Source organism: Hyperolius riggenbachi, chromosome 5 (genome assembly GCF_040937935.1).
Source record: "Hyperolius riggenbachi isolate aHypRig1 chromosome 5, aHypRig1.pri, whole genome shotgun sequence".
NCBI classification, from domain to species: Eukaryota; Metazoa; Chordata; class Amphibia; order Anura; family Hyperoliidae; genus Hyperolius; species Hyperolius riggenbachi.
In genome coordinates this window covers 415,920,804-415,945,977 of record NC_090650.1, presented here as the reverse complement: position 1 = coordinate 415,945,977, position 25,174 = coordinate 415,920,804, and the positions used below count along the sequence as shown (strand labels likewise).

General features: G+C 42.6%; 1 protein-coding gene across 4 annotated transcripts in view; it reads right to left on the bottom strand.

Moving 5' to 3' along the window:
• Nucleotides 1-805: 805 nt before the first annotated feature.
• Nucleotides 806-25,174, bottom strand: part of FER1L6 (fer-1 like family member 6) — a 288,985-nt gene continuing 264,616 nt past the window's right edge. For all 4 annotated transcript variants that reach the window (XM_068237997.1, XM_068237996.1, XM_068237998.1 and 1 more), the window contains 2 exons: nt 18,431-18,531; nt 806-1,770 (listed from right to left, as the gene is read on the bottom strand). In XM_068237997.1, coding sequence (XP_068094098.1) covers nt 1,590-1,770; nt 18,431-18,531 — 282 coding nt within the window. In that variant the 3' untranslated portion in view covers nt 806-1,589. The remainder of the gene's footprint in view (nt 1,771-18,430; nt 18,532-25,174) is intronic.

Below are 25,174 nucleotides of genomic sequence, written 5' to 3'. Positions count from 1 at the left end.
TGACTGCTGCCGGCATCGGAACAGGGTCCTGGCTCTGAGCTGTGTTTTGTGCAGTTCAGTTGTCACACTAGAGGGTGCCATTATACCATTTTATGTGGTTACTGAAATAAGAATGAGAAATAAAATCATAGCTAATACGCCGCATTCCCGTGCAGAACGATGTATTTATACCCCTGAAATCCCGGGGCAAAATTCCACGACTTTCCAGGTTGTGGATTTTGCTGCCCGGGGGAGGCAGAGCATTGTGCTGTAGCTCTGCCTCTGCTCGCGTCAATCTCTGCCTCTCCCTGCCCCTCTCAGTGAAGCAAGACTGAGAGGGGCGTGGAGAGGCGGAGATTGATTCGAGCAGAGGCACCTTACCTTACCTATCCTACAGGTTACCTTATCTATCCTACAGGTCAGAAAACAAGGGAAACTTACCAGCCAAACCAACCGATGGGTCTAAGAAAAAAAAACACTACTAAAAAGTGGTACATAAGATGAATGCATGATGATGGGTTTTTTTATGCCTCTCTCTCTCTCCTGACCTGTGCCTGTTCACAACATTATGCCTAAAATCTTTTCACATTGTCCACACCCACAGTTGATTATTTGCTTTCAGCTGCACTTCCAAGCATTGGAATACATCCTGTTTCTGCTGAACCAATCAACATTTTAAGTGTTAATCACAGGTAGAAGGGAGAAGCCAGTTAGCTTCATATATGTAAAGAATTCAGAGGCAGACCACAAGGCTCTTTGTCTTCCTGAATTTCTGGAAAAAGTCGGTTGCTCAGTAAGAGATCATGTTTTAGATAAATCAGACCTGCAGTGATCAAATTATTTATTGATAAAATAAAGATAATTTAGCATTATTGTTTTAAAAGTTTATATAAGGATGCCTCCAGTATAAAAGACAGACCCTTTCATGCCAGGCTCTGTCTTAATGATGCAGGAGTGGGCAGGATCTCAGGGTTAATTACTTACCTGATTGGCTGTAATTCATTCCCAGGTGACGCTCCACCCGCTGCTCAGCAATGCAGTTGGGACCATGTTTTCCGAAATCTTCCTAAGCTCTTCAGAAACCTCCGCCTGTGTCGTCGTGCCCAACCCCCAGCTTGGCAGCCACCATTTATAACAACTTAAAAGCAGAAGTTCTCTGTTATTGTCTCACACTGCCCCCTAGTGACAAGTGGCCATAAATACACATTACAGCAGTACTAATTAGAAGCAAGGAAATGTAACAAAGAAGAAATAATAAATGTGCTAAAATAACTTGGCCTGGAGCACTTGCAAACCTCTAAATAAATTAGCTGCTAAAGGGTTTATTACAGCTGATCAGTTTAGTAATTAACACTGGGACCCCTTCCCCCAATCCTGTATCAGTAAGACAGAGCCTAGCATGACAGCCTCTGTCTTTTATACTGGAGGTACTTTTTAAGGCAGTTTCTTGATTGGTGTAGACAGTCCATGAGAATAAGACCAGCGACTGTATGGAAAGGGCTGAGATGAAATGTTCTCGGGATCCAGGTTGGCAGTGATAGGATGATTAATCTGCGGGTGATTCCGCAGGTAATCCGAGGAGTTCCATGAGATGCCCTGAGGTGCTCCCGTTAGCCGCTGAGGATCCTGTGGCTGATGGCTCCGGGCAGCGTGTAAACAAACAGGGCGATGAAGAGGGCGAGGATGAGCAGAACCAGGGCAATGATGATGTACTTCTTGTAGTTCCTCCAGATCAGGTAGAAGAAGCATTTGAAGGGATTCACAAACCAGGAGAAGGAAGTATCCGGGCGGCTGGAGAGGAAAAGCAGAGTTCAGTCATTAGGATCTCTGGTCAGTTTATCAAATTATAATAGAGCCAAACACATACCTCCCAACTATTTGAGATAAGAAACACTTTAAGACACTCCCCTGCCACACCTCCAGACCCCCTGTGCCACACCTCTAGACACGCCCCTACCACATCCATAGTCACACATATCCCAAAGAATTCATAAGCAAAATATGTCATTTTATCATTCAAACCACACTGGTCCTTTCTATCATTCCTTTAATATCATAATAACATTTAAAAGTAGGGCAATATAGAAGCTTGGCAGATGAGCTTTTTGTCCCTGGGCCTTCACAAAGGACTAGAGGACATGATCTGCGCATGGAGGAAAAACGTTTTAGCCATTTATTTAGGAAAGGGTTCTTTACAGTAAGAGTGATTAAGATGTGGAATGCATTGCCACAGGAAGTCGTTATGGCAAACTCTATACCTGCATTTAAAGGGGGCTTAGATGCTTTCCTTGCGTTGAAAGACATCCATGGCTACAATTACTAGGTTATGCCTAATGATGTTGATCCAGGGATTTTATCTGATTGCCATCTGGAGTCGGGAAGGAATTTTTTCCCTTTTGGGGCTAATTGGACCATGCCTTGTAAAGGTTTTTTCGCCTTCCTCTGGATCAACAGGGATATGTGAGGGAGCAGGCTGGTGTTGTACTTTATACTGGCTGAACTCGATGGATGTACGTCTTTTTTCAACCAAAATAACTATGTAACTATGTAACTAAGTAGGAAATATATTACTTTAACTACCTAAAGACCGCGTCACGCCAATAGGCGTGGCCGCGGCGGCAGCTCCAGGACCGCTTAACGCAATTGGCGTCAAGTCCTGGGGCCAGCTACTGCAGGGGATCGCTCGTGGGCTGCATGCGCATCTCCTGCTTGGGAGGTGGAGCTCCGCCCCACCTTCAGTCTCCGAATGGCTAGACTGTTAGAAAGCGCCGTCTTTTTACAGGTACAGCGCTGCGATCTGAGGCAGCGCTGTACTGGGTACGGTCGTGTTACACGGCGGTGCCCCTGGGGCACAAGAGATCGATCGCTGTGATAGGCTGGCTGGGGAAGGGAGGGAGGGTGGAAACAAAAAACGTTTATTTATTTTAAAAAAAGACAAATATTTGTAAAAAATAAATAAATAAACTGGGGGGCGATCAGACCCCACCAACAGAAAGCTCTGTTGGCGGGTAGAAAAGGGGGGGGGGGGGGGGGTGTGTCACTTGTGCGGTGTGTAGTGCGGCCCTGCAGCTTGGCCTTAAAGTTGCAGTGGCCAATTTCACTATAAATGGCCTCGTCTTTAGGGTGGTTTAGCACTGTGTTAGATACACCACAGTTTCATTTTATATTTAAATCTAGTTTTTAAGTTTTTACTGTTTCATTGTGTCTACTCAATGACACCAATGACACCTTCATTGAGGTATGTCAGAATTAAAATCTATGAATTATTGACCCTTTTTTCTGCTTTCAGAAGCCATTTACAGACAGGAAAGTGTTTTATGGCTGTAATTACTTAAAGAGAACCTGTACTCTAAAATTCTTACAATAAAAAGCAAACCATTCTATTCATTATGTTCTCCTGGGCCCCTCTGTGCTGTTTCTGCCACTCCCTGCTGCAATCCTGGCTTGTAATTGCCAGTTTTAAGCAGTGTTTACAAACAAAAGACACGGCTGCTTACCAGAGCGTGATAGGCTGAGAGGAGAGCTTGGAGAGAGTGTGTAAAGCTTCTGCCTATCACAAGCAGTGCTGCACATTCCACACATTCCAGCCTCAGCCCGACAGACACGACAGAGGAAAGGAGATGAGATTTATTACAGAGACAGTGCAACTAGAAAAGGCTGCAGTAAGACAGACCACATTAGAACAGGTATAGGAACTTATAGGATAGAAGAAATAAGGCTCAACATTTTGTTACAGATTTTCTTTAAAAGTGAGGGTTGTGCATACTTGCATACCTGATGTTTAACTCTTTCAGGCAGAGAGAGAAAATAAATGGAACGCAGCCTAGTTTTATTTGTGTGCTTGGCACTGTACATACACAAGTCTATCTCATTCACCTCGGGTATCCTTTAAGGAATTAGCATAAAGTTTAGAGTCAATTTAAAACATATTTCAGTAGAAAAATACATATATTTACACCGATTTGTATATCAGTCCTGAAAGAAGAAAGAGGGACAGAGGAACAGGATTCTCAAAGAGAGACTGTCTCTTGGGAGCTATGCAAACATGAAAAAATTAATAACTGCATTTGGTTTATGCAGATTATTATTATTTATTTATATTGTGCCTACAGCTTCCGTTGCGCTTGAAATAGTGCAAAACAAATAGTACATGAGACTTTCAAAACTCTGCACAATCAGTCATTCAGGACATCCATGAACTATTCTAGAAGAGAAAGGAGCGCTCTATCGTGCATTACCCAAGAATATGTTTAATCACAATTAAAAGATATACTCACAAGATATGAATGGTCAAATCGCTTATCAGCGGTACAGTCCACCGCTACACTCTCAGACAGGCAACAACGCGCTGAGGCCGGCAGCGCGTTCTCCGAAGCTCGGGGAAGCCGTCTCGCTGTGGGAGTGTGCTTGGCTGTGAGTTAGCGTGCGTATGGCGTCATTACGCGTTTCAGCGCTCTGCGCCTTCGTCAGATGATGCCCATACGCACTAGAGGCTAGCTTTGTACGCTCCTGCAGCCGTAGTCATGGCTACAGGAGCCAAACTAAAAGTTTTTTTCCCCATTCTTAAAACAAACTTTATTGGTAACGGACAATTTAGCGCACAAAGAGTTTAAGTGAGTGCGCTGTGCAAAGGATACATGTTGCGTCCAGCCACGCCCACTCCCACAGCGAGACGGCTTCCCCGAGCTTCGGAGAACGCGCTGCCTGCCACAGCGCGTTGTTGCCTATCTGTCTGAGAGTGTAGCGGTGGACTGTACCGCTGATAAGCGATTTGACCATTCATATCTTGTGAGTATATCTTTTAATTGCGATTAAACATATCCTTGGGTAATGCACGATAGAGCGCTCCTTTCTCTTCTAGAATAGTTCATCCCTGTCCATTACACTTGGAGCGGCTCAGTGCACAGAGACCAAGGAGCAAACGGATCTTTTGGAAAGTACTGATATCTTCAGGATAGGAGCGCAAAGTTTTTGATTTTATTCAGGACATCCAGCAATACAAGTACATGCATAGCTGATGTGCGGTTGAAACATCACCAATACTAGTACCTATTCATATGATACATTACAGCAGAGTAAGAAACACTAGGAGGAGGTCCTTGCCCTTGCAAGCTTACAATATAGAGGGTAGTGGGTTGGAGGGTTAGAAGTAGAAGGATCTTTGGAAGGAGTCAATTTTATTAATTTTTTAATTAAAAAATGGCGCTACAAAAATGTCGCTACAAACATTATCCTGGGTTACCACAAAGTGTTCAAATTTGTATTTTTACACTCTTTTTTACGTTTATTATTATGAATGGATATTGCCCCTGATCGTGGTCATGTCTATTCATTCCAGGCACTGCGATTGGCTTGAGGAACACTTGTTTACTTTGACCAAACTCGGAATTACATGACCTGCTGAGCACAAGCGATGGGTGGTATGCACGCACACCCGCCGCATATACGGAGGACGTCTTGCTAGCGGTAACTGAACTCAAATTGGACGCATTAAAACGTCCAGTTTTAGTGATCTGGTTAAAGGCGATCACACCTGGCCTGTTATGACCTTGTTCAGTATCTGTAACACTTTCTACAATGACAAATGTTCCTGGTGGTCCTCAGACAACGTACAGCTTCCCTGCGCCAGCGCTCCATGCTGCGTCTCTGCTCCATGCTGCGTCTCTGCTCCATGCTGTGCCGTAATTGAAATCTTATTATGTGCCTTGGGACCCGGCTTGTATTTTCTGCTTGGTACATGACATATAAATAGGAAAAGGAAACGACCTTTATAAAATATAAACTAGGATCTGATTTCATTTGCTCCTATCCTGGAGAAGCTGCCTGCCTGTAGGAACGGCTGAGGGGAAATAACTGCATCGGATTATATAGCACTTCTGAGAAAGGATTTATTTCACCTGACAATTCTCCTTCTTATATTCTCTGGCATCTGGGACTGGCAGTTACATTTGTATTCTGGATCTGATGATCTTTCTGTAGAGACTTTGGAGGTTATTTTTACCCCCTTTATTCTTAAAGAGGAACTCCAGTGAAAATAATGTAGTAAAAAAAAGTGCTTCATTTTTACCATAATTATGTACAAATTATTTAGTCAGTGTTTGCCCATTGTAAAATCTTTCCTCTCCCCGATTTTCATTCTGACATTTATTACATGGTGACATTTTTACTGTGGGCAGGTTATGTAGCTGCTCCTAGCTGTTTTGGCTGTTAGAGACAGCTGTAAACAGCTATTTCCTGTCTGTGAACCTTGTTACATTGTAACAAACTGCCAAAAGTACCGCGGTCCCAGAGCTTCTTGTGGGAGGGGTTTCAGCACAAAATCAGTCATACAGCGCCCCCTGATGGTCTGTTTGTGAAAAGCATTGTATTTCTCATGTAAAAGGGGGTATCAGCTACTGATTGGGATAAAGTTCAATTCTAGGTTGGAGTTTCTTTTTAACCCAGGATTAAACTTCATCCCAGTCAGTAGCCGATACCCCCTTTCCCATAAGAAATCTTTACTTTTTCTCATCAGAAGGGGAAGAGAGATCTGTATGGCTGATATTGGGTGAAACCCGTCCCACAGTGTGATGTCATGACTATGGTCCTGACAGTTTGCTGCTGGTGAACCTTGTTGTATTGTGGGAAATACTGGCTGTTTTAAGTGCCAAGCAAGAAATATCCCCTTGCATAGAACTCTCAGTAACGGACATTCTGGATAGATGACCTGGCAGAACTAAAGATGTCACCACCAGTGATACATTTCAGAATGTAAATCAGGGAGAGGAAAGATTTTACAATGGCCAAACACTGACTAAATAATCTATAAATGAATATTGTAAAAAAAAAAATTATGTTATTTTCACTACAGTTCCTCTTTAAGGTGTGCCTGAAGGAAAAAAAATGTGCATCAAAGGCAAACTTACCTCAGTAGATGCTTCCCCGGACCCCTGTAACTCCTCCTGTCTGATTTCTGATCTCACAGGTTATCCTTGAGAAAGTTCTCCCTTCTTAGTTAATGTCCTACAAGTCACTTTAAAGAGGAGCTGTCAGCCATACTATCTCAGGAAAGAACACATATATAAGTAGATAAATACTTGCTCTACTTACATAAAATATGTATTGCACTATCCACGCTTTGATTTTAGTGATTTTTCTATAGTGAAAAAAGAGAAAATCCTTCTTAGGATTCTCCTTAACTGTCTACTTTGAAGCCAATCCTGATGTCATTTCCTCCCTTACGCTCCTCTGCCTGTTTTGTGTATGCATTGCCCGCCCTCCTCCCAGTCTTCAGGCACTCCCACCCAGCTCTGCAGTAGAAAGTGCATTGTTTCAGCATGAGAAATATTGGCCGATCAGACAGGAACAGAGGTGTGGGAGGAGAAAACGTGAGGGAAAAAGGCCTCAGCCAATCAGGCTGCATTAGCTATGTCTGAGGGGAAAGTAAAGAAGAAAAAAAGACAACCCAGCATGCCCTGCAACTTCCTTTGGGCGGCAGGTGTACCAAATAAGAGCCATGGAAACTTCGGAATGATGTTTTATGGAGAAGAAAAAAAAAAAGATTTTTAACTTTTGGATTGCCTGGTTAGCATCCTTATTACTTGTTTACCAGATAAAAATAAAGAATTGATTTTTGATTTTATACCTTACAGTTACACTTTAAACCACTTCACCCGAACCACCCCCCTACGGCTTCCCGCCATGAGCCATTTTCACCTGTCTGCACTCCACCCATTCATTTGGCTATAACTTTATCACTGCTAATCACACCTAAATGTTCTATATCTTACGGTACTTTTTTGCCACAAATTTGGCTTATTGTGAGTGATACTTGATTTCAGTAATTACTTTATTTTCTATGCATTTTCAAAGGCAAAAACAAGGGAAAAATAAAAAAAAAGGATGGACATTTTTCTAATTTCCATCCCCTACAGTTTTAAAATAAACAATCCTCATATAGATAAATCCCACACCATTTTATTTTTCCTGTATTTCTGTTTTCTGTTTTTGTTTTCTCGGTACTCTATCAATAATTATAAGCCCTTATTAGCAAAAATAACAGTAATATACCATCACGGCATACATGTTAAATAAGCTGAGTCCCTAAGGTATCTATTTATGCATTTTTTTATGTTGTCACTTTAGATTTCTTTTTTTTAGAAGTATTTTATTTTCGTAACTATGGGGGAGGAGGGGGCAGAAGGGATTCATAACCGAACAATGTGATTCCAGCGGGGGAGAATTGGGTGTAGCCGGCACCACCATAGGCTGTAATAGGAATTACGGCTATCGCAGGCACAGGGAGTAACGTCGGCGCCGTCAGAAGACAGAGCTGAAGTTACTTTTAAAACACAATAATTTGCGAATTATTTCATTCCCCACCATCCATGTGGACCTGGAGGGGGAATAGTATTTAATACGGCCGGGGACTTGTGCAGCAGCAGGATAAGCCATATACAGGCTGTATCCTGCGTCCAAGTCTCCTGCGCCGATATCCCTCGTACGCTTGATAACTACAATGGGGTTTTTTTGGGGGGTATTTAGGTTATACCATGACCCTCTCCCATGTCCTAATTCCTTTTAAAAAATTCCATTTCCTTTTAAACAATGCACATTGCCTGGCTGCCCTGCTTATCCTGTGTCTCTAATACGTTTATCCATAGACACTGAACAGGCCTGCAGATGAGGTACTCTGACTGAAGTGCAGCCAATAAGCAGGACAGCCAGGAAACTGGTATTGTATAAAAGGAAGTAAACATAGCAGCCTCCATATGCCTATCACTTTAGAGACCCCTCTGTGATAAAACAATGGTCCTATGTGTAAAACGCCTGCCAGCCGCACATGAGAGATAGAGCGACATCTTTGCCAGAGTTCAGCAGCGTACCGCCGAGCTTCTTCTTGACGCTCTAAATGAATATTATTCTAAACACTGTAATAAAATACTGGTTTTGCTTTGTAATCAGGTAACAAATGAAGCCCTTAATAACACGGCGGCGGATTCCGACACGCATAAATTCCATCAATAAATCAGCGCTTAGTAATGAAGGAGAGAATTTAGCTGCTTGTTCTGTCTGATTAACCTGCGACTGGAAACAGCACATTCTGTTTAATTACACCTCTCCCTGCGGCACTGGAGTAATATCCCCCAAGCACGCCGCTCGTCCTTCTGCCTGTACTGATAGGCAAATATTATTCTGCATTATGACAGAGGGAGTGTTCTGCCTGCACACTGTGCTATATACACCCTCTCCACAATGTCCTTTATACTTTCATTATACTTACAAGGAAGTCATTTTGAATCAGGATGATACCATTCATTGGCTAACTTAAAAGGAGCCTGAAGCAAAATTCCCCCCCCCCCCCAAAAAAAAGATACTCACCCAAGAAGGGGGAGCCTCCGGGTCCTATAGAGCCTTCCCGTTCCTCTACCGGCCCTGTCGTTCCAGCGCTGGCTCCCCCTTAGTGGTTTCTGGCCGATGTGTCAGAGACTGCTCTCTGCCACTGTGGGGGAGACTTCGGTAGTCTTTGGAAGCCCGAGTGTTCCCAAAGACGGGCCGCTCTATACTGCACATGCAGGAGTGTGCTGGAGAGTGCGCTGGGGACATATGTATTGTACTGTCCACGTTTTGATTTCAGTGAATTTTATATAGTAAATAAATAGAAAACTGTTCTGCCTCAGACTGAAGCCAATCCTGATGTAATTTCCTCCCTTACTCTTTTTTTTTCTCATAGAAACTGCACTGTCATATATAGATTGCTTTGTAAACACGTGAGTTTAGCATAGATCATATTTCAACATCTTCTCCCTTCTCAGCCCTGTGTCATACTGAACTGCCCTCAGCCAATCAGTGTGGAAGAGGAAAGTAGGAGGGGTAATGGCAAGCTTCCTTATCATTGCCAATGTACCAAATAGAGCCAGACTGACTAAGATAAGATTTATTACAGCAGAAACATTTCTGATTAGATTGGAATGATTGCAATGTGGGGTCAGGTTGCAGGCTGCATAATAAACACAGAGCAGTGGGTAAATGGAATTTGATTTTGTGCCTGACAATCCCCCATTAAACAAATATGGCAGCCTCCATACACTTTAAGCTATAGGTGTCCTTGAAACCAGACAACACTACAAGGTGCAGAAAGGGATGAGGAAAAACAGAGATAACAGAATTCTCCTGCACAGAACAGATACATATTTAATCGCAGCAGACTCCACTCCTTATCCAGGGATCTTTGATGTGTTCTTGTGAGTTTGGTCTGAGTTCCTTTCATTCCAGTGAAGGAGAAAGAAAAGGCCTAAAAACCGACAGTTCTCATCCATCAAAGCTCTTTCATTTCATCAGATGTGGCGCTGATCTGCCCAGGTTCTCTAGATCCGATATCTTAGAGGGCAGCGCTAATCACACAACTAAGTTGTAGATAAGTTGTGTATTCTCTGTGACGACTTGAAAAGCGCTGCATGCATTCCTCGTTGGTTTACCCGCTGCTTTGCTATTTTGTATTTGACTAAATAAAGATTATTCAAAATAAACAAAAAGAGAGATTCCAAATGGCAAAAGATTCGGGGGAATTCTAACAGCCACATTTTCTGAGCAGCTCAAACCAGGGAGGCATTTCATAATGAGCACACACAACACCTAAACCCTAGGTTCTCAACGTGCGGTACACGTACCCCAGGGGGTACTTCTGATGGTTCCTGGGGGTACTCGGATTTGATATAATAATAATAATAATGGCAGTATTTGTATAGCGCCTTTCTCCTGTCGGACTCAAAGCGCTTGCGAGGCAGCCACTAGAGCGCACTCAGTAGGCAGTAGCAGTGTTAGGGAGTCTTGCCCAATGAACTCCTTACTGAATTACTGGCTTACTGAACAGGCAGAGCCGAGATTCGAACCCAGGTCTCCCATGTCAGAGGCAGAGCTCTTAACCAGTACACCATCCAGCCACTGCTATACCTGTCAATGTCATTACTGCATGCAATGATGATTTGAGTAATGTCCGTCTGTGCCATTCTGACAGTGTACCTGTGCTAGCAGTACCGCCAGGGCCGGATTTCTGGAAAGGCCAGAAAGGCCACGGCCTAGGGCGATAAAATTAGATAAGATAAGAAGGGCGGAATGACTTGGAGAGAGAAGAGGTCATATGTCAAAGTAAATCATCTCTTCTGGTCCCGCAGCGCAGCCAGCCAGCGCCCTGCTCTGCACTAATAGCTGAATTCCAGAGTTCCCCAATCCCTGCATCTCTCTCTCACTTCCTGATGTGTTAAAACAATCAGGATCAATCATAACGGTCACCTGATAATCCATTCCTTTCTTTGTATGATAGACTTACAGATCGATGTGAGAAATACCAGAGAATTACATTACAAAGCAGATAGAACTAAGTTCCGCTGAGTTTTAATGTAGGCATTCCCAAACATCAGAGAGCTCTGCAGTTTCTTCACCTCTTTTACAGCTTTGACCGCAGCAGCTGTTAATTTATCTAATCGTAATTTATGACGGTCTTTCTTTTTTTTTTTCCTAGTAGCACTGGTCGCTTCTCTTCCTTAGTTAACTCTTTCCTGACTCATTTTCTGTCCTGCAGCTCCTACCATCTATGAGACTGCAGGATAAAAAATGCTGTTTTCTTCCCTTTCATTGCTAAATTGTCATTTTAAATGACACCTGAGCAGTGGTGCTCATCCAATATTTGGGTATCCGAACTACCCAGATAATCTGAACTTTTTCCACTATCCGAACTTTGAATAGCAATTCGGATATTTTTTAAAATCTGAATAGCACTATCCGAGCAAACTCGGATTTCCCATCTGAGAGAGAGAGGGATTTTAAGTCCCCACATCATTAAAAAAACATGATGCTACATGCCTCATTTACCCTAAAAAAACGTTTTAAAGGCAATTTAAATAAGCCTTCTTCAGACTTTGTTCCCGTATACTGCCAATATGTTAGCGCACACCACCATATGTACATTCAGCATTCAAAAGAGATGCATAGATTTTTCAGCAAATATAAATATATGTCATTCAGATGCTTTAAAGTGGAGCTGAACTCTTGCACAGGACAGAAGGAAAACAGAGAAATGTACCATTTATGTATTTAGAGAGCCTGTCTAATTCCCCCTCCTCTGTGTCACAAGTTGTAATTTGATCTCTACACTGTGTCACCCGACTGCCACAACAGCTAAGCTCATTTGAAAGCACAGGATGCTAAAAAATATGTCTGCTTCCATAAAAGCAGGAAGTAGACACACTGCAGATTTATTGCAGGATTTGTATCAGCTGTAACAAAAATGTTTTTATTGAAAGGTTATGTTGTTGCGTATCTTTTAGAGCAGAGAGGAAGTTCTGAGTTCAGGTCCACTGTAATTACAACAGAACATCCAAAGTGAGTCTTGACAGGATGTTTGCTACTTACCTGTTCTCTGTTTTGGATGGGCTTCTCTCCATTGCACTGCCCTTCCACCTGTTTGTGGCTCCGACTGCAGCCAGTCGCACAGAGGACAAAGAAGCAGTGCATGCTCTGGCCACTCGCGCTCCCTGTAATTTCTCGCTCCTGCCCAGATGTGCACAGCAACCGAGGCCGGTACAGTGTTATGCATTCTTGACAAGTACCGGTCATACATCAGCGTCATTTCTCAAGTATGCAAGCCCAGAACACTATCGGCTGCTGTGCACATTCGGGCAGGAGCGCAAATTACAGGAATTATTTGTTGAATGGGAGGCAGAGCAGCACAACTGAGATGGGCCCATTCAAACCAGTGATCGCTAGTCAGAGTGTTGGACATTTTTTTTTGGGGGGGGGGCGCTTGGTGACAGCAGGCCTAGGGCTCTGGAAAGTACAAATCCGGCCCTGAGTACCGCGCAGCTGCACTGCTCAGAACCCGAGCTCAGAACAGGTGGAGGGGGTTCCGGCCTCCTCCCCCTCCTCTGACCGCAGGGATGAGACCTTTCAGCCGCTGGCCTCGTGTGACATGAGCCAGTTGGCTGAAACTGACAGCGCCGTATTCTCAGCCGCACTACAACGTGACCCAAGCCTGGAGGTGCTCAGGCAGCAAGCCGCTGAGCCCCTCGCAGACGGGGCCGCTTTCAAGGTGTACTGGGAAGGTGGGAGACTGTACAGTGAGTCTGTACAGCCCCCTACAGGTAGATCCCACGCGAATACCAAATGGCTTGTGGTCCCGAGTGCGTTCAGGGGACATGTGCTGAAATCCGCACATGGTAATCCTCTGACAGGGCACTCGGGTGTCCGCAAGACACTTGCCGGTATTCGGAACCAGTTTTATTGGCCCCGGATGAACAGGGATGTAGCAAACTACTGCAGGGCATGTGCCGTCTGTCAGGAGCTGGGAAGGTCCAGGGATTCCCGTGGGGTTCCCTTAGGTCCACAGCCACTTAGCAGGGGAACCCTGCGTGGGCTGGCTGTTGACCTAACCAACCCACTGCCCGTTGGCAGCAGTCCCGGCAGACACCATGTTCGACTGCAGTGGCGCAAACGCCCTGTCCAGAACGGTCCATGTTGGGTCAACCCTGAGGGTAGCAGACCGCGACCGGTCCAGGGGAACCGAGCCCCGGGCTCCAGGCTCCAATAGGTTTTCCCGCCGTACAGGCAACTCGAGGCCCGTCAGCCAGGTTAGCGGCGCCGCCACACATCTTGCGGAGGTGTGGCTAAGCTGCAGACAAGGGGGAGGGCTGTCACGGACGGTTGCGGGGCCGCAGGCGCGTCCTGGAACCGCCCGTGAAGAAAAAGCGATCGCACTCGATTCCCTGCATCGATTGCGCTTCAAATCGATACAATCTGGGTTGAGTGTGTAGGGGCAGCTGAAGTCCTTTTCTTAGCAGAGAGAGAGCACCATCCTAAAGGCTGGATGGCTCTTTTGATATGCTAATGAGCCTGGGCCCAGAGAGTCCCTGGCTTCAAGCTGTGCTGATGGCCCATCCATCAGGTATAAGGTGACAAGCACCATGGCAGAAGCAATCTAGTTGGGGGGAAGCCAGACCCACTGGCTCCCTCCCAGCAGGGAGCCGACATGTGGCTTGCTGCTGCCAACTTCAAAGAGCCTTTGCCTGGGAATGACCTGGTATAAATCCCAGGGGTCTCTCATATTCCATAAACTGCTATATATGTATCATATTTTCTGTGTTGCCAGGCTGGCAGACCCTCCAAACTAACAGAGCAGGCTTGACCCTATCTAGTGCTGGTTCTGAAGGAATTTCAGACCATCCTGAGGGAAAGACTGCCAGTTAGGCAGTTCGGAAGTGCCCTGCTGATACCACAGGGGTCCCACCCCTCATGTTTGGTATCAGGCTGCTGGGTACATCGAGGCAGCCCTCACTCCCTCCTACTGAATCAGGGGCATAAGAATGGCAGAGGAGCCAAACTCAGTGTCCTCCACACTGAAACATCTTGAACTCATCAGGTGCCAGCTTGAGGATATGCTGGCATCCACCTGGTCTGAACTCTGATTGAAACCCAGGACTCTGTTTTTCCCACAAAAAGGACATCTTTCCAGGAACTAAGTATTTTTCTCCATTCTTTTATTTTTATACTGGCTATTACTGTCTTAATAATTGTCTGTATATATTAATTATTTATATTGCGTGAATAAACGACTTTCTCCAAGTCATTCACTGTCCGTAGCGGACACAGAACTGATCCCGGGTCTCTGAAGATACGCTACTGTTTGTTTGTTGTTGGCTAGACAGAATACCGTGTGTTTAACCGTTTTATTCGCAGGATTAGTCAGTCAGTTAGTGGGCTCCACGGTCCCATGATAACCGCGGTGGTGGCAGTTTACTCTGAACCAGTGGGTGAAGTTGTAATTACCCGTGTCTCACAGGCTCCCTTCTGAGTTGTCTGCGGCTAATTCTTAACGGTTCCTGCGCTTAACCAAGAATAACAAATTTAGAGTTCTAAAGTTGAAGAGAAATCGAGAGCCCAATATGGTGTAGTATGTCAAAATTGATTGGATAAATGAAACAGTGAGATGGTAATACTCACAAACACGGGTTACCACCTAGGTAACCACTCATTAGGCAGGTGAGGAGATTAGACCTGTCCTCACTCAGGATTAAGAAGTCGCTCTCTGTAGATAGGAAGAAAGGGGGTAGATCACCCCTCCACCTGGGGTGGACTCAAATATATTGGTAGGTGAACAGAGGCGCCAGAAGGATAAAAGTACATACAATTTTTAAAAATTGCTGGGAGGAAGTGGTGGACTCGCCTCCGTTAAAGCAGACACCAAGGACTGTAAATATATGGATATACACATTTATTGAAAATACCCCAAAGATGCAACGCATTTCACGGGCACAGCCCACTTCTTCAGGCAATAAGCAGGGGATAAACAACAGCAATTCAGTTATAGCAAGCTGAGCACCTCTGCTTGCTATAACTGAATTGCTGTTGTTTATCCCCTGCTTATTGCCTGAAGAAGTGGGCTGTGCCCGCGAAACGCGTTGCATCTTTGGGGTATTTTCAATAAATGTGTATATCCATATATTTACAGTCCTTGGTGTCTGCTTTAACGGAGGCGAGTCCACCACTTCCTCCCAGCAATTTTTAAAAATGTTATGTACTTTTATCCTTCTGGCGCCTCTGTTCACCTACCAATAAATTTAGAGTTCTAGAAAATGATAAATCTTATTTAAACAACACCAAATTAGTATTTTAGCTAATTAAAAGCAATAATAAATGCTTGGAAATAGTTTACAACCAATTATCATGTACTACGATTAAATATATATTTGTCAATGGATACTTGTGATAATGTGTACTATGCTAGGGGGTACTTGGTGAGTACAGGGTTTTAAAAGGAGTACTTACCAATAAAATGTTGAGAAACACTGACCTAAACCATTCATACATTAATAATCTACAGAGCACAAACAAAACAAATGTAGGGAAGTCTTACTACCATGTGTTATACTGATGTATACATTTAAAAAACATTTGAAGAGAAATAGGTTAGGATGAGATAAATATGTGTAGGTACAAAGAGGAAAAGGGAAGCCCGGCACTGCTATAAACTGCTTTAGAGGGACACTATCGATTAGCATGATTTTTTTAGTTGAGATAGGAAATGTTTGGGAAGTGCTGCTAAGTACTGGTGTATACATTTGAATCTTTATCTCTTTGTTCACTGTTATCTAATTCCTTTCACTCTTTTCTGATGCCAAAGTGAGCCATGAGGGGAGGGGGAATTCCCTCACAGTGCATCTGTTAACTCTGTGTGTGCAGAGAGCTCAGTCAGAGACAGGCAGAGCTTTCTCTCACAGAGAGCAGAGGAAATGTAACTTATATGCAACATAAACATTTGTAATTGTGTGTGTGTGTGTGTAAAACCTGATAGGCTTTCAGTTTTCATATAACTCTGCTTCAATATTACTCTGTTCTTAGCATGTCAGACTGCAGAGATTCACCTATGTAAATGTGATATTCCAAATGTAGCTAAAATCTACACACACTGAATTACAGCTTTTGCCTCTGATATTTAACATGAAAAGTAGGAAAATGTTTACACAGCTACTTAGACATTAGACATTATTACTATATTATTATTACTACTATATTGTCATTTTAGAACACTCGGGCATTGATAGTGTTCCTCTAATCAAAGTTTATAGCAGTACCGGCCCTTTTCCTCTTTGTACCTTCAGACTGATCAGCATGAGGATGCTAACATATACTGCTGAGGTACCAGGTTTAAGCATCACCCCCCTGCCATAGTCACCGCACAGACTGCTGCAGTGCCAGCAGCTTCTGTCATTCTCTGTTTAATGAGATAAGTATGTATTTCAATACCGATACGTCTTTTTAGGTCTTTCCCAGAATCTCATATTCTTAGTTTATTTTTTAGGGTTAAAATTCTAGGTTTTCCGATTAGACTCACTCTCCAGGAAGGCTGTTTATGTTTGTAGATTTCCTAAACATTAGCGGTCACCTGCTGAATTTTTCTCCTGACTCTTTGCTCTTTTCTTTCTACCAGCTAATTCGCTATAGTGCCCTTTTAACCCATTAACCGCTTCATTAGAGTTATCTTGTGTGAGATACGTGCTCTGCTTTTGACCTGAGTTGGCAGATCTCCATTCTTGGCATGCTTTGATCTCTCTCTCTCTATACTAGCAGAAAATATAGAAACTGAAAGCAGTAGTCCTCTGCAGGTGTCCCCAACCTTTTTTCGCCCCGGAGACCGATATGCGACCACATTTTTTTCTGGGGACTGGGGGAAGGGCGGGGGGATGTTGGGGGTTGGTGTCCGGGTTGAGCAGTGTCGTGCGCAGCGGGTTACGGGGGGGGGGGGGATGGCTAACAGCAGCGCCGGCCGCGAGGGGAAGGTGGGGGCAAGAGGCTAGACTCGCGGACCACCCGCAAACGGCCCACGGACCAGCATTGGGCCGCGGACCGGGAGTTGGGGACCCCTGCTCTATTGTTCCACACTGCCCCCTAATGACAAGTGGCCATAAATACACATTACATCAGTACTAATGTGCAAAACAAATTGGCATGGAGAACCAGTTAAATATGTTTTAAACAGTTTGCCTAGTCAGGGGGCTAATGTACTACCATGCTGCTTATCAATGTGTTAACACAAAAGGGTAAGTAAAAATATTCTAGAAGTCTAGAACTTACATTTATTTGGCACATCTTGGAGTTCCCCTTTAAGAATTTATCTCTGCCTTGGTGATGATGCTATTTTACTACTGCATGTCCACCACAAAGTTAAGACACAACCCTTCTTTCCCAGCAGAGTAAGCCAGACTGATAATCAGGCTTTCTCTGCTGTACACAAAACCTACTGGCAATGATTGGATTTCTTGTTGAAAAATCCAGTATGCTTTACAACTTATTTATTGTCAGGGCTGCACCCTGTTTCCTCTTAAAAGAAACTGTTAATAAAAATAATTGTAAAGGTGATGCATTACAGGAATTTGTAGGCTATCAAAAGTACATTTTTAGGAAACAAAAATGATATAGTTTTCCATTAAAGTGTACCAGAGATCTCCGCTTGCAAAGATTCTTTACTTGCCTGGGGCTTCCTCCAGCCCCATAATCATGGATGCGTACCTTGCCATCCTTCCGCGGTCCTCCGTTTAGCAGTCAATAGCCTGGTATCTGGCTCAGTCAGTGATGTCAGCTGGGGTCTTCTGCGCATGCGCAAGAGGTCCACGCATGCGCAGAAGACACCGGCAGACCCAGACCGGAGCCGACTAAGCCAGTTACTGGGGCTGATTGCGGACAAACAGAGGACAATGGGAGGATAGCGAGGGACGCGTCCATGCTTATGCGGCTGGAGGAAGCCCTGGATAAGTAAAAAATCTTGAGCTGAGATCTCTGGTTTTCTTTAAGCCTCAAGCAGATGTTGCTTGTTGAAGCAGAATGTCTTGCTGTGGACATCGTTCTATTACACAGCAGCGGCATGTGTAATTGCCTTACAGTTTAGGGTGTGTCTACAGCAGACAAGTTGTCCATCACTTACTTTGGCTTCTCTAACGGTTCTGGCTCTTTCCGAGCGCGTCCAACCGGATTCTTCTCCGCCTCCTCTGCGGTGACCAGATGGAATTCCGCTTCTACTTTACCCTAAAAATAATATTGCAGAATCCCATTATAGGTGGCGCTACAAGCACAAACATGCACAAAAGAGACCACAAGGATCCCTCTTCCCAATCAGCAGCAGGATAGTCACATGACTGAGCACCCCATTTATGCTCTACCAGATGCCGTTATTATTATTATTAGACATTTATTTATGTGCATTATGAAGAAGTGCATTATGAGAATATTGAACTTTTCCACAATATTCTAATGGTCTGAGATTTTGGAGTTCCCATAAGCTGTAAGCCATAATTATCAAAATTATAACAAATAAAAGCTGGAAATATCTTGCTTTGCATGTATATAATCTTATATTACCGTTTCATTTCACCTTTTAAAGGGACTCCGAGCAGTGCAGAAACTATGGAAAGATGCATATCATTTTAAAGCTCTCTTTCTCCTCTTTCCAATGATATATAAACCACCACCCTACATCTTTTAGTTTTCGCTATTTTCGCGATTGAAATTGACGCGGCCGCGATTTCGATCGAAAATAGAGAAAACTAAAAGGTGTAGGGCAACGATTTAGGTGTCATCAGAAAGAGGAGAAAGAGAGCTTTAAAATGATATCCATCAAGCCATAGTTATATTGTATTACACAGGACGACACTTTCCCCAGTGTCAGCAGCTCCATTCTGCTGAATGCAGCTGCTGACTTTGACAAAAAGTCGCCCTGTGTAAGGCCCGGTTCACACTTGCGGTTCTCTGCCAAACGGACCGGATGACCTGACCGGATCCGGACCGGATCCGGATCGGAACCGTACGGTTCTGATCCGGATCCGATCCGGATCCGGTCAGGTTGCATCAGGTGTTCATCAGGATGCGATCCGGATCAGTTTGGCAAAACTTAGTACAAACCAAATAAAATGTTGGGGTCTGGGAGGTCAGCAGAAGGTGGACCTGTGGAATCAGGCCCTCCGCTGTTTAGCACTCACCTCCACCTCCGACATACTGCCAACATCTCCAGCTCGTTTAAAGTCACTGCTGATCCACTCCAAAATGCTTGCCCATGTGTCCCCATCCAAAATCGCCGCAACAATCCGCATAGGAAGTGGGGTAGAACATCCATGTTTTTAGCCAGTGTGTTGTGCGCTCTCTGGTTCTCATTGCTTTGTATTGGCCGGATGGTGCAGTCCGGCTCCGCCCCGGATACGGCTGCCGGAGGAGCCGGACCAAAAAATAGCGCATGTTGGGTCTTATGCCGGAGTCCGGATCCGGTCCGGACGAAACGGACGCATGTGAACGCACGCATAGGCTTTCATTGCTATGCCATGCGTCCGTTCCGTCCGTCCCGCATGCGGTCCGGCTCCGGCACGGCGATTCCGGACGGCGCCCGCTAATGTGAACCGGGCCTAATACAATATAACTATGGAAAGATGGATATCATTTTAAAGCTCTCTTTCTCCTCTTTCTGACGACACCTAAATCGTTGCCCTACACTTTTTAGTTTTCTCTATTTTCGCGATCGGAATCGCGGCCGCGGCAATTTCAATCGCGAAAATAGCGAGAAAGAGAGCTTTAAAATGATATGCATCTTTCCATAGTTTCTGCACTGCTCGGAGTCCCTTTAAGTTGAAATACTGAACTTTTGCATGATATCCTAATTTTAAAGAGTTTTACTCGTATGGTCATTTGATGTTTTACTAAATCATGGGGTTATAGGTCAACGATAATGTAAGAAAATAGCACACATTAGTAAATGATGGTTAAATAAAGCACTCGTGGACTATATTAACAGTTACACTATGCTGACAATGCAAAACATATATACGTGTATATATAGTGTGTGTGTGTGTGTGTGTGTGTGTGTGTGTGTGTGTGTGTGTGTGTGTGTGTGTAATACAGTATATGAAATAGACTCAGACTTATCCTCTATAATAAAACCCAAGTGTCTCTTCGTCCCTGTGTGTGTGTTTTATAGCCCTGCGCATGTGCAGGAAGGGACACAGAGACACTGAAAGGGAGGAAGAGGCAGCCGTGTGTGCGAGTGCGCGCACGCGTGGCAGATGTGCGCGGCGGGTACGAGCGCATGGTGGACAGGTGGGCACGTGCATGCGCACGGCAAGCGTGGAGACAGACCTAGCCTGTTTTTAAAAGGGCTAAGTTCAATAGTTTGTTATAATTTTGATGATTATGGCTTACAGCTTATGAGAACCCTAAAATCCCCAAAGCATTAGAATATTGTGGAAAGGTTCAATATTCTAGGCTGAAAGTGACAGACTCTAATCAGCTAATTAATCCAAATCACCTATTTCCCGATTTCCTATTTCATATATTAGTTTCACCTTTTAAGTTGAATTACTGAAATAAATGAACTTTTACACGATATTCTAATTCTTCGAGTTTCACCTGCACATGCTACTGTCAGTTTATGAGCTCCCCAATGCAAAACATGCCCATAATGGGTGCCCATAATGGATAGGCGACCACATGGATAAGTGAACCTTATCACTTTTGCCTTCAAAAACTGATAAAAACGGTTGACCCGTGGATAAGCCCACCCTCAATGTCTCCCAGCAGCCCCTCATGCAGAGCGTGCATTGGAAGCATGGCCTCAACATGCAAGGCATGCGTTGGGAGTGCGCCCAGCTATAGCTACTGTGTATCACTTGCGCCTGCGAACTTCCCAAGCTCCACTGTGGTCACATGACAGAGAGCCTGGAGCACTAGTAACTATAGCTACGGGCAGGCTTATCCGGGAATATTTACAGATTAGTGGATTTTCCAACAAGCTGAAGCTAGCACTCCAAATAGACTTCCCTCCACTGAATGTGAAAATAATCATAAGTCTTAAATCACAAAATAATTTTCTGAAGTGTAAAAATTATCTCCAGAATTCTCTTTGTGAGGAAACACAGAGCAGCTCTGTGGGAGGGGCACTGTGATAAATCAATGACCGCTTTCATTACAGAGAGGATATAAGGGGTGGGGCAAAGTCTGTTTGGGAGAAAACTCGGGAGAAAAAGTTAATTGCATATGGGCCATGGGGCCATATGCAATTCACTTTTTCACTTGAGTTTTCTCCTAGGTGATATTTTTAAACTTGTCAATAAAATGCCTTTTAAGTCCCCAGAAGGCAAGAAAATGCTCAAAATAATTTTGTTAGTACTTTTCCCCCAACTTTTTGGTACTTTTTTAGTTGAAAAGTACTGGAAAGTTATTTAAAATCAAAGATGAAAAATTATCTCCTAGGAGAAAACGCAGGTGAAAAAGTTAATTGCATATGGCCCATGGTGTTTTCTGAATACCCCCTATTGTGAATAACAGCTTCTCTAATAACCATTGACAAACACATAATTGTGTCAGAATTCTAGCGGTTTTATTTATGCAGGAAAAAGCTGTCATAAGTGTATGGTTTAAGCTTTAATGTTCTATACAAAATTTCATTGTAAAGTGAAAAGTTAGAGTACTTTATATTGCTCTGTGACATAACATATTCCAGGCTGTGAGGCCTATAAGATTATTCTAGTTACAAAAAGCCAGAGCATTCTTGTTTATGCTAGTGCGTGGCCATGACATTTAAAGAGGCTTCTGTGTGAAGACAGAAAAGCAAATTAAACTCACATTACTGCAGTAATTATAAATACACATAATTATTACACACAGATATTATTAATCTAAATATTAATGATCAATACAGTCCTTCTAAAGAAAGAAATAGTTATTGTAAAACCCTAAATAATAGAATCTATTACTTTGAAACATGTAAGCTGTATTCTACCCGTGAAAGATGAGACAGTAAGACATTCTCGTGAGATTGTTATGGTTCTGGAAGAATTGTTGACGTGCTCCAGTCTCAGAAAGCTGATAACACATGATGTTTTGGGAACAAGTTATATAAATATTAAACAAAGAAGTTGTTTTCCCAATTAGTTAAAGATCATTCCATGATGCCACCTGGCGGTCTTATGAAATCAACATTATTAATACTGTTTGTTATTTGTTATGAAAGGCTGACCTCTGCCGGATGAAATTAGATATTTATTTCTTCATCAGAAAGACAAATATATGGAAAATAATTTTATATTATTAAGATTTAATATGCAATTATTTCTTATATGATTAATTGTTTTAAGAAGAATTATATAATAAGCTTTATATTCAAATAAGTATATTAGAAGCCCTGTATGTTTCAATAAGCCTTAAATTGCTGAAGGCTCTCACAGGTCTGGTTACAGTGTCAACCTGACCAATCTCATGTCTGGGGAAGTACCAAGACATTCCAACATAATTAGCAGCGAACACTTTATCAGAAATGCGTCATGAATGACATTGTTTAGTCTCCATGTCTGGGTCAGCCAACAGACAAGATGGCTGTTGACGTCCATTTTTAATTACGTGCGTCAGAAATGACCTAAACAAAATGTCAAGCACTCCAAATGACGTTAATTCCCACAAGATAAGGTAATTAAGAATTTATAAACAATAATATTGTGACTTAGGTAATCAAAACATGATAAAGCATTGACGCACGAAAGCTTTAGCCAATCAGAGCCTGGGATTCAGGGAAAGTCCAGATTAGGCAGCCATATTGCCTCCAACCCCTATAAAAGTAGGGCCTGAAAGCTCATAGTTTGCAGAAGCCCAGCAATCTCCTGAGAAGACACATGAGGCAGAAGCTACCTTCCCACAAGTGGTTCTAGATGCTGAAGAGATGTCAGAGAAGGGGTAATATGCTTAATATTCTGGTGATTTACTTTATTAATTTTTCAGCATTAAGTTTTATTAAGATGTTAGCAAGAAGTTTTTTAGAAGCTATTTTTATGCTATTTCTTTAAGAAGATTACTACAAGTTTTACACAGCTACTAGATACATAGCTATTGATATAGATGAGACTACTTTTGATCTTATTCTACATAACACAACTGTTATATTCTTTTTTGAATGTACTTAGAAGATTGATAATTGCTTGGCTATAAAGCCTTGATGAGATGGAATACTGTTATAAGGAAACACTACTTGGAACTGTTCATATTTTGTATATATGCTGTATGATAAGCAAATACAATTTTTTATATAAAATCATATACTGAGTGCTCTGATTCATTTCAAGGTATACCGTCAATCTATAATTACTGTTATAGAGGGTTCAGACCCCATTATGCCGGATTTATATGATAGCAACGCTTTAAGGGCTGGTCCTTTACTGAGTTAGCAATCATGAAAAAGGCAAAAACCGCTCAGGTTTTTGACAGTTGGCGCCCAACAGTTGATGGTTATCTTGATTGTTATCTTGAAGTATACTTTCTATGGTGGAAATATAGACCATAGTTTTCTATCGCGATAAGAGAATAAAAAAGTACTTATATACTCAAATATAGAGTTGGATATGCATATGAAGCATCCAAAAATCTAAAGCAAAGAAGAAAGATATTCTTATGCTTAAAAATCTCATAGAAGAGAATTACTAATGAGCACACTCAGTGTATAGTCTATGAAAAGACTTAGAAGAGAAAATAAATACTTTGGCCTATTGAACATGAGAAAAGGAATAGCGCTACATGTACTTTTTTGACAAAATGAAGCAGATTACATTGGAGCAGCATACCGAAGCAGAGTATATAGCTATACATTATGAAAATGGCTACCTTAGAAGTGCAGAAAACTTTTTGAGACAAGCTCAGTGAAAAAAGAAAAATGAGAGAGCAGTTTTTGTCAAACAAAGAACATTTTTTTTATATATACGTAAGAGATTCTACTATCAAAAGAATTAACATTGTTTTTTTATACTAGAGAATTGAACAGACTTTGTGATGAAAGCAAAAGCTCCTATAAATAACTTTTTTGAAAAAAAAGAGAAAAATCCTGTTTTAAAGATGTATGGCTCTTTAAATGTAGAAGACTACAGATACAAGACAAGTTACAGCAGACATAAATGAGATGTAAGAAGAAATGTTTGCTTTTATTTTTATTTTTATAATTTTTGTAATTTTTTTTTATGAGAACAAGAATCTTTAGTGTGTGGCTAGCACTACCAGATGCCGACACAGAAGAAGACAAGACAATCCTCCAAACAGGCAGCAACACAACATGCATTCAGAAATAGACTTAAAGAGATATGACACTTGATTTTTTTTTTTTTTTTTTTTCTCTCTCAGACTACAAATGAAAGATTTTTTTTATATGACTTCTGAGTTTTTTGTTGAAGATAAGAAAGAAAGAAGGAAAGAAAAAAAGGCCTACTACAGTCTTTTTATACAGAAGTTAATCAACAATTATGCCTAGAAGGAAATAGAAGAAGAATGCACTAGTGAAGATTTAAGTTTTTTTGTTTGTTTTTAATTGTTTGCCACGAGAAGCTAAAAGAGTGATGAAGACTCATATATAGCAGCTGCCATGTTGAGATGTAACGCATGAATATACAGAAGTGACCGTTAAACAAGAAGGTTTTTCATTTTTATAGTCCTAGCCTCAAGGGGGGAAATCTCTACTCATTTTTGAGGCTAGATCCTATTTAGAAGCATCAAGAGACTCTATTTTTGTGACTACATTATACTAAGAAGGTTTCACTAAAGAAGAATTGAAAATGTTGCTATTGAAGCTTGGAAGCCTCACAAGATAATCTCCTTTGTCTGAACCAAAGAAGACTCCAAACAAGCATTCCTTGCAGGCACCCAGAAGAAACCC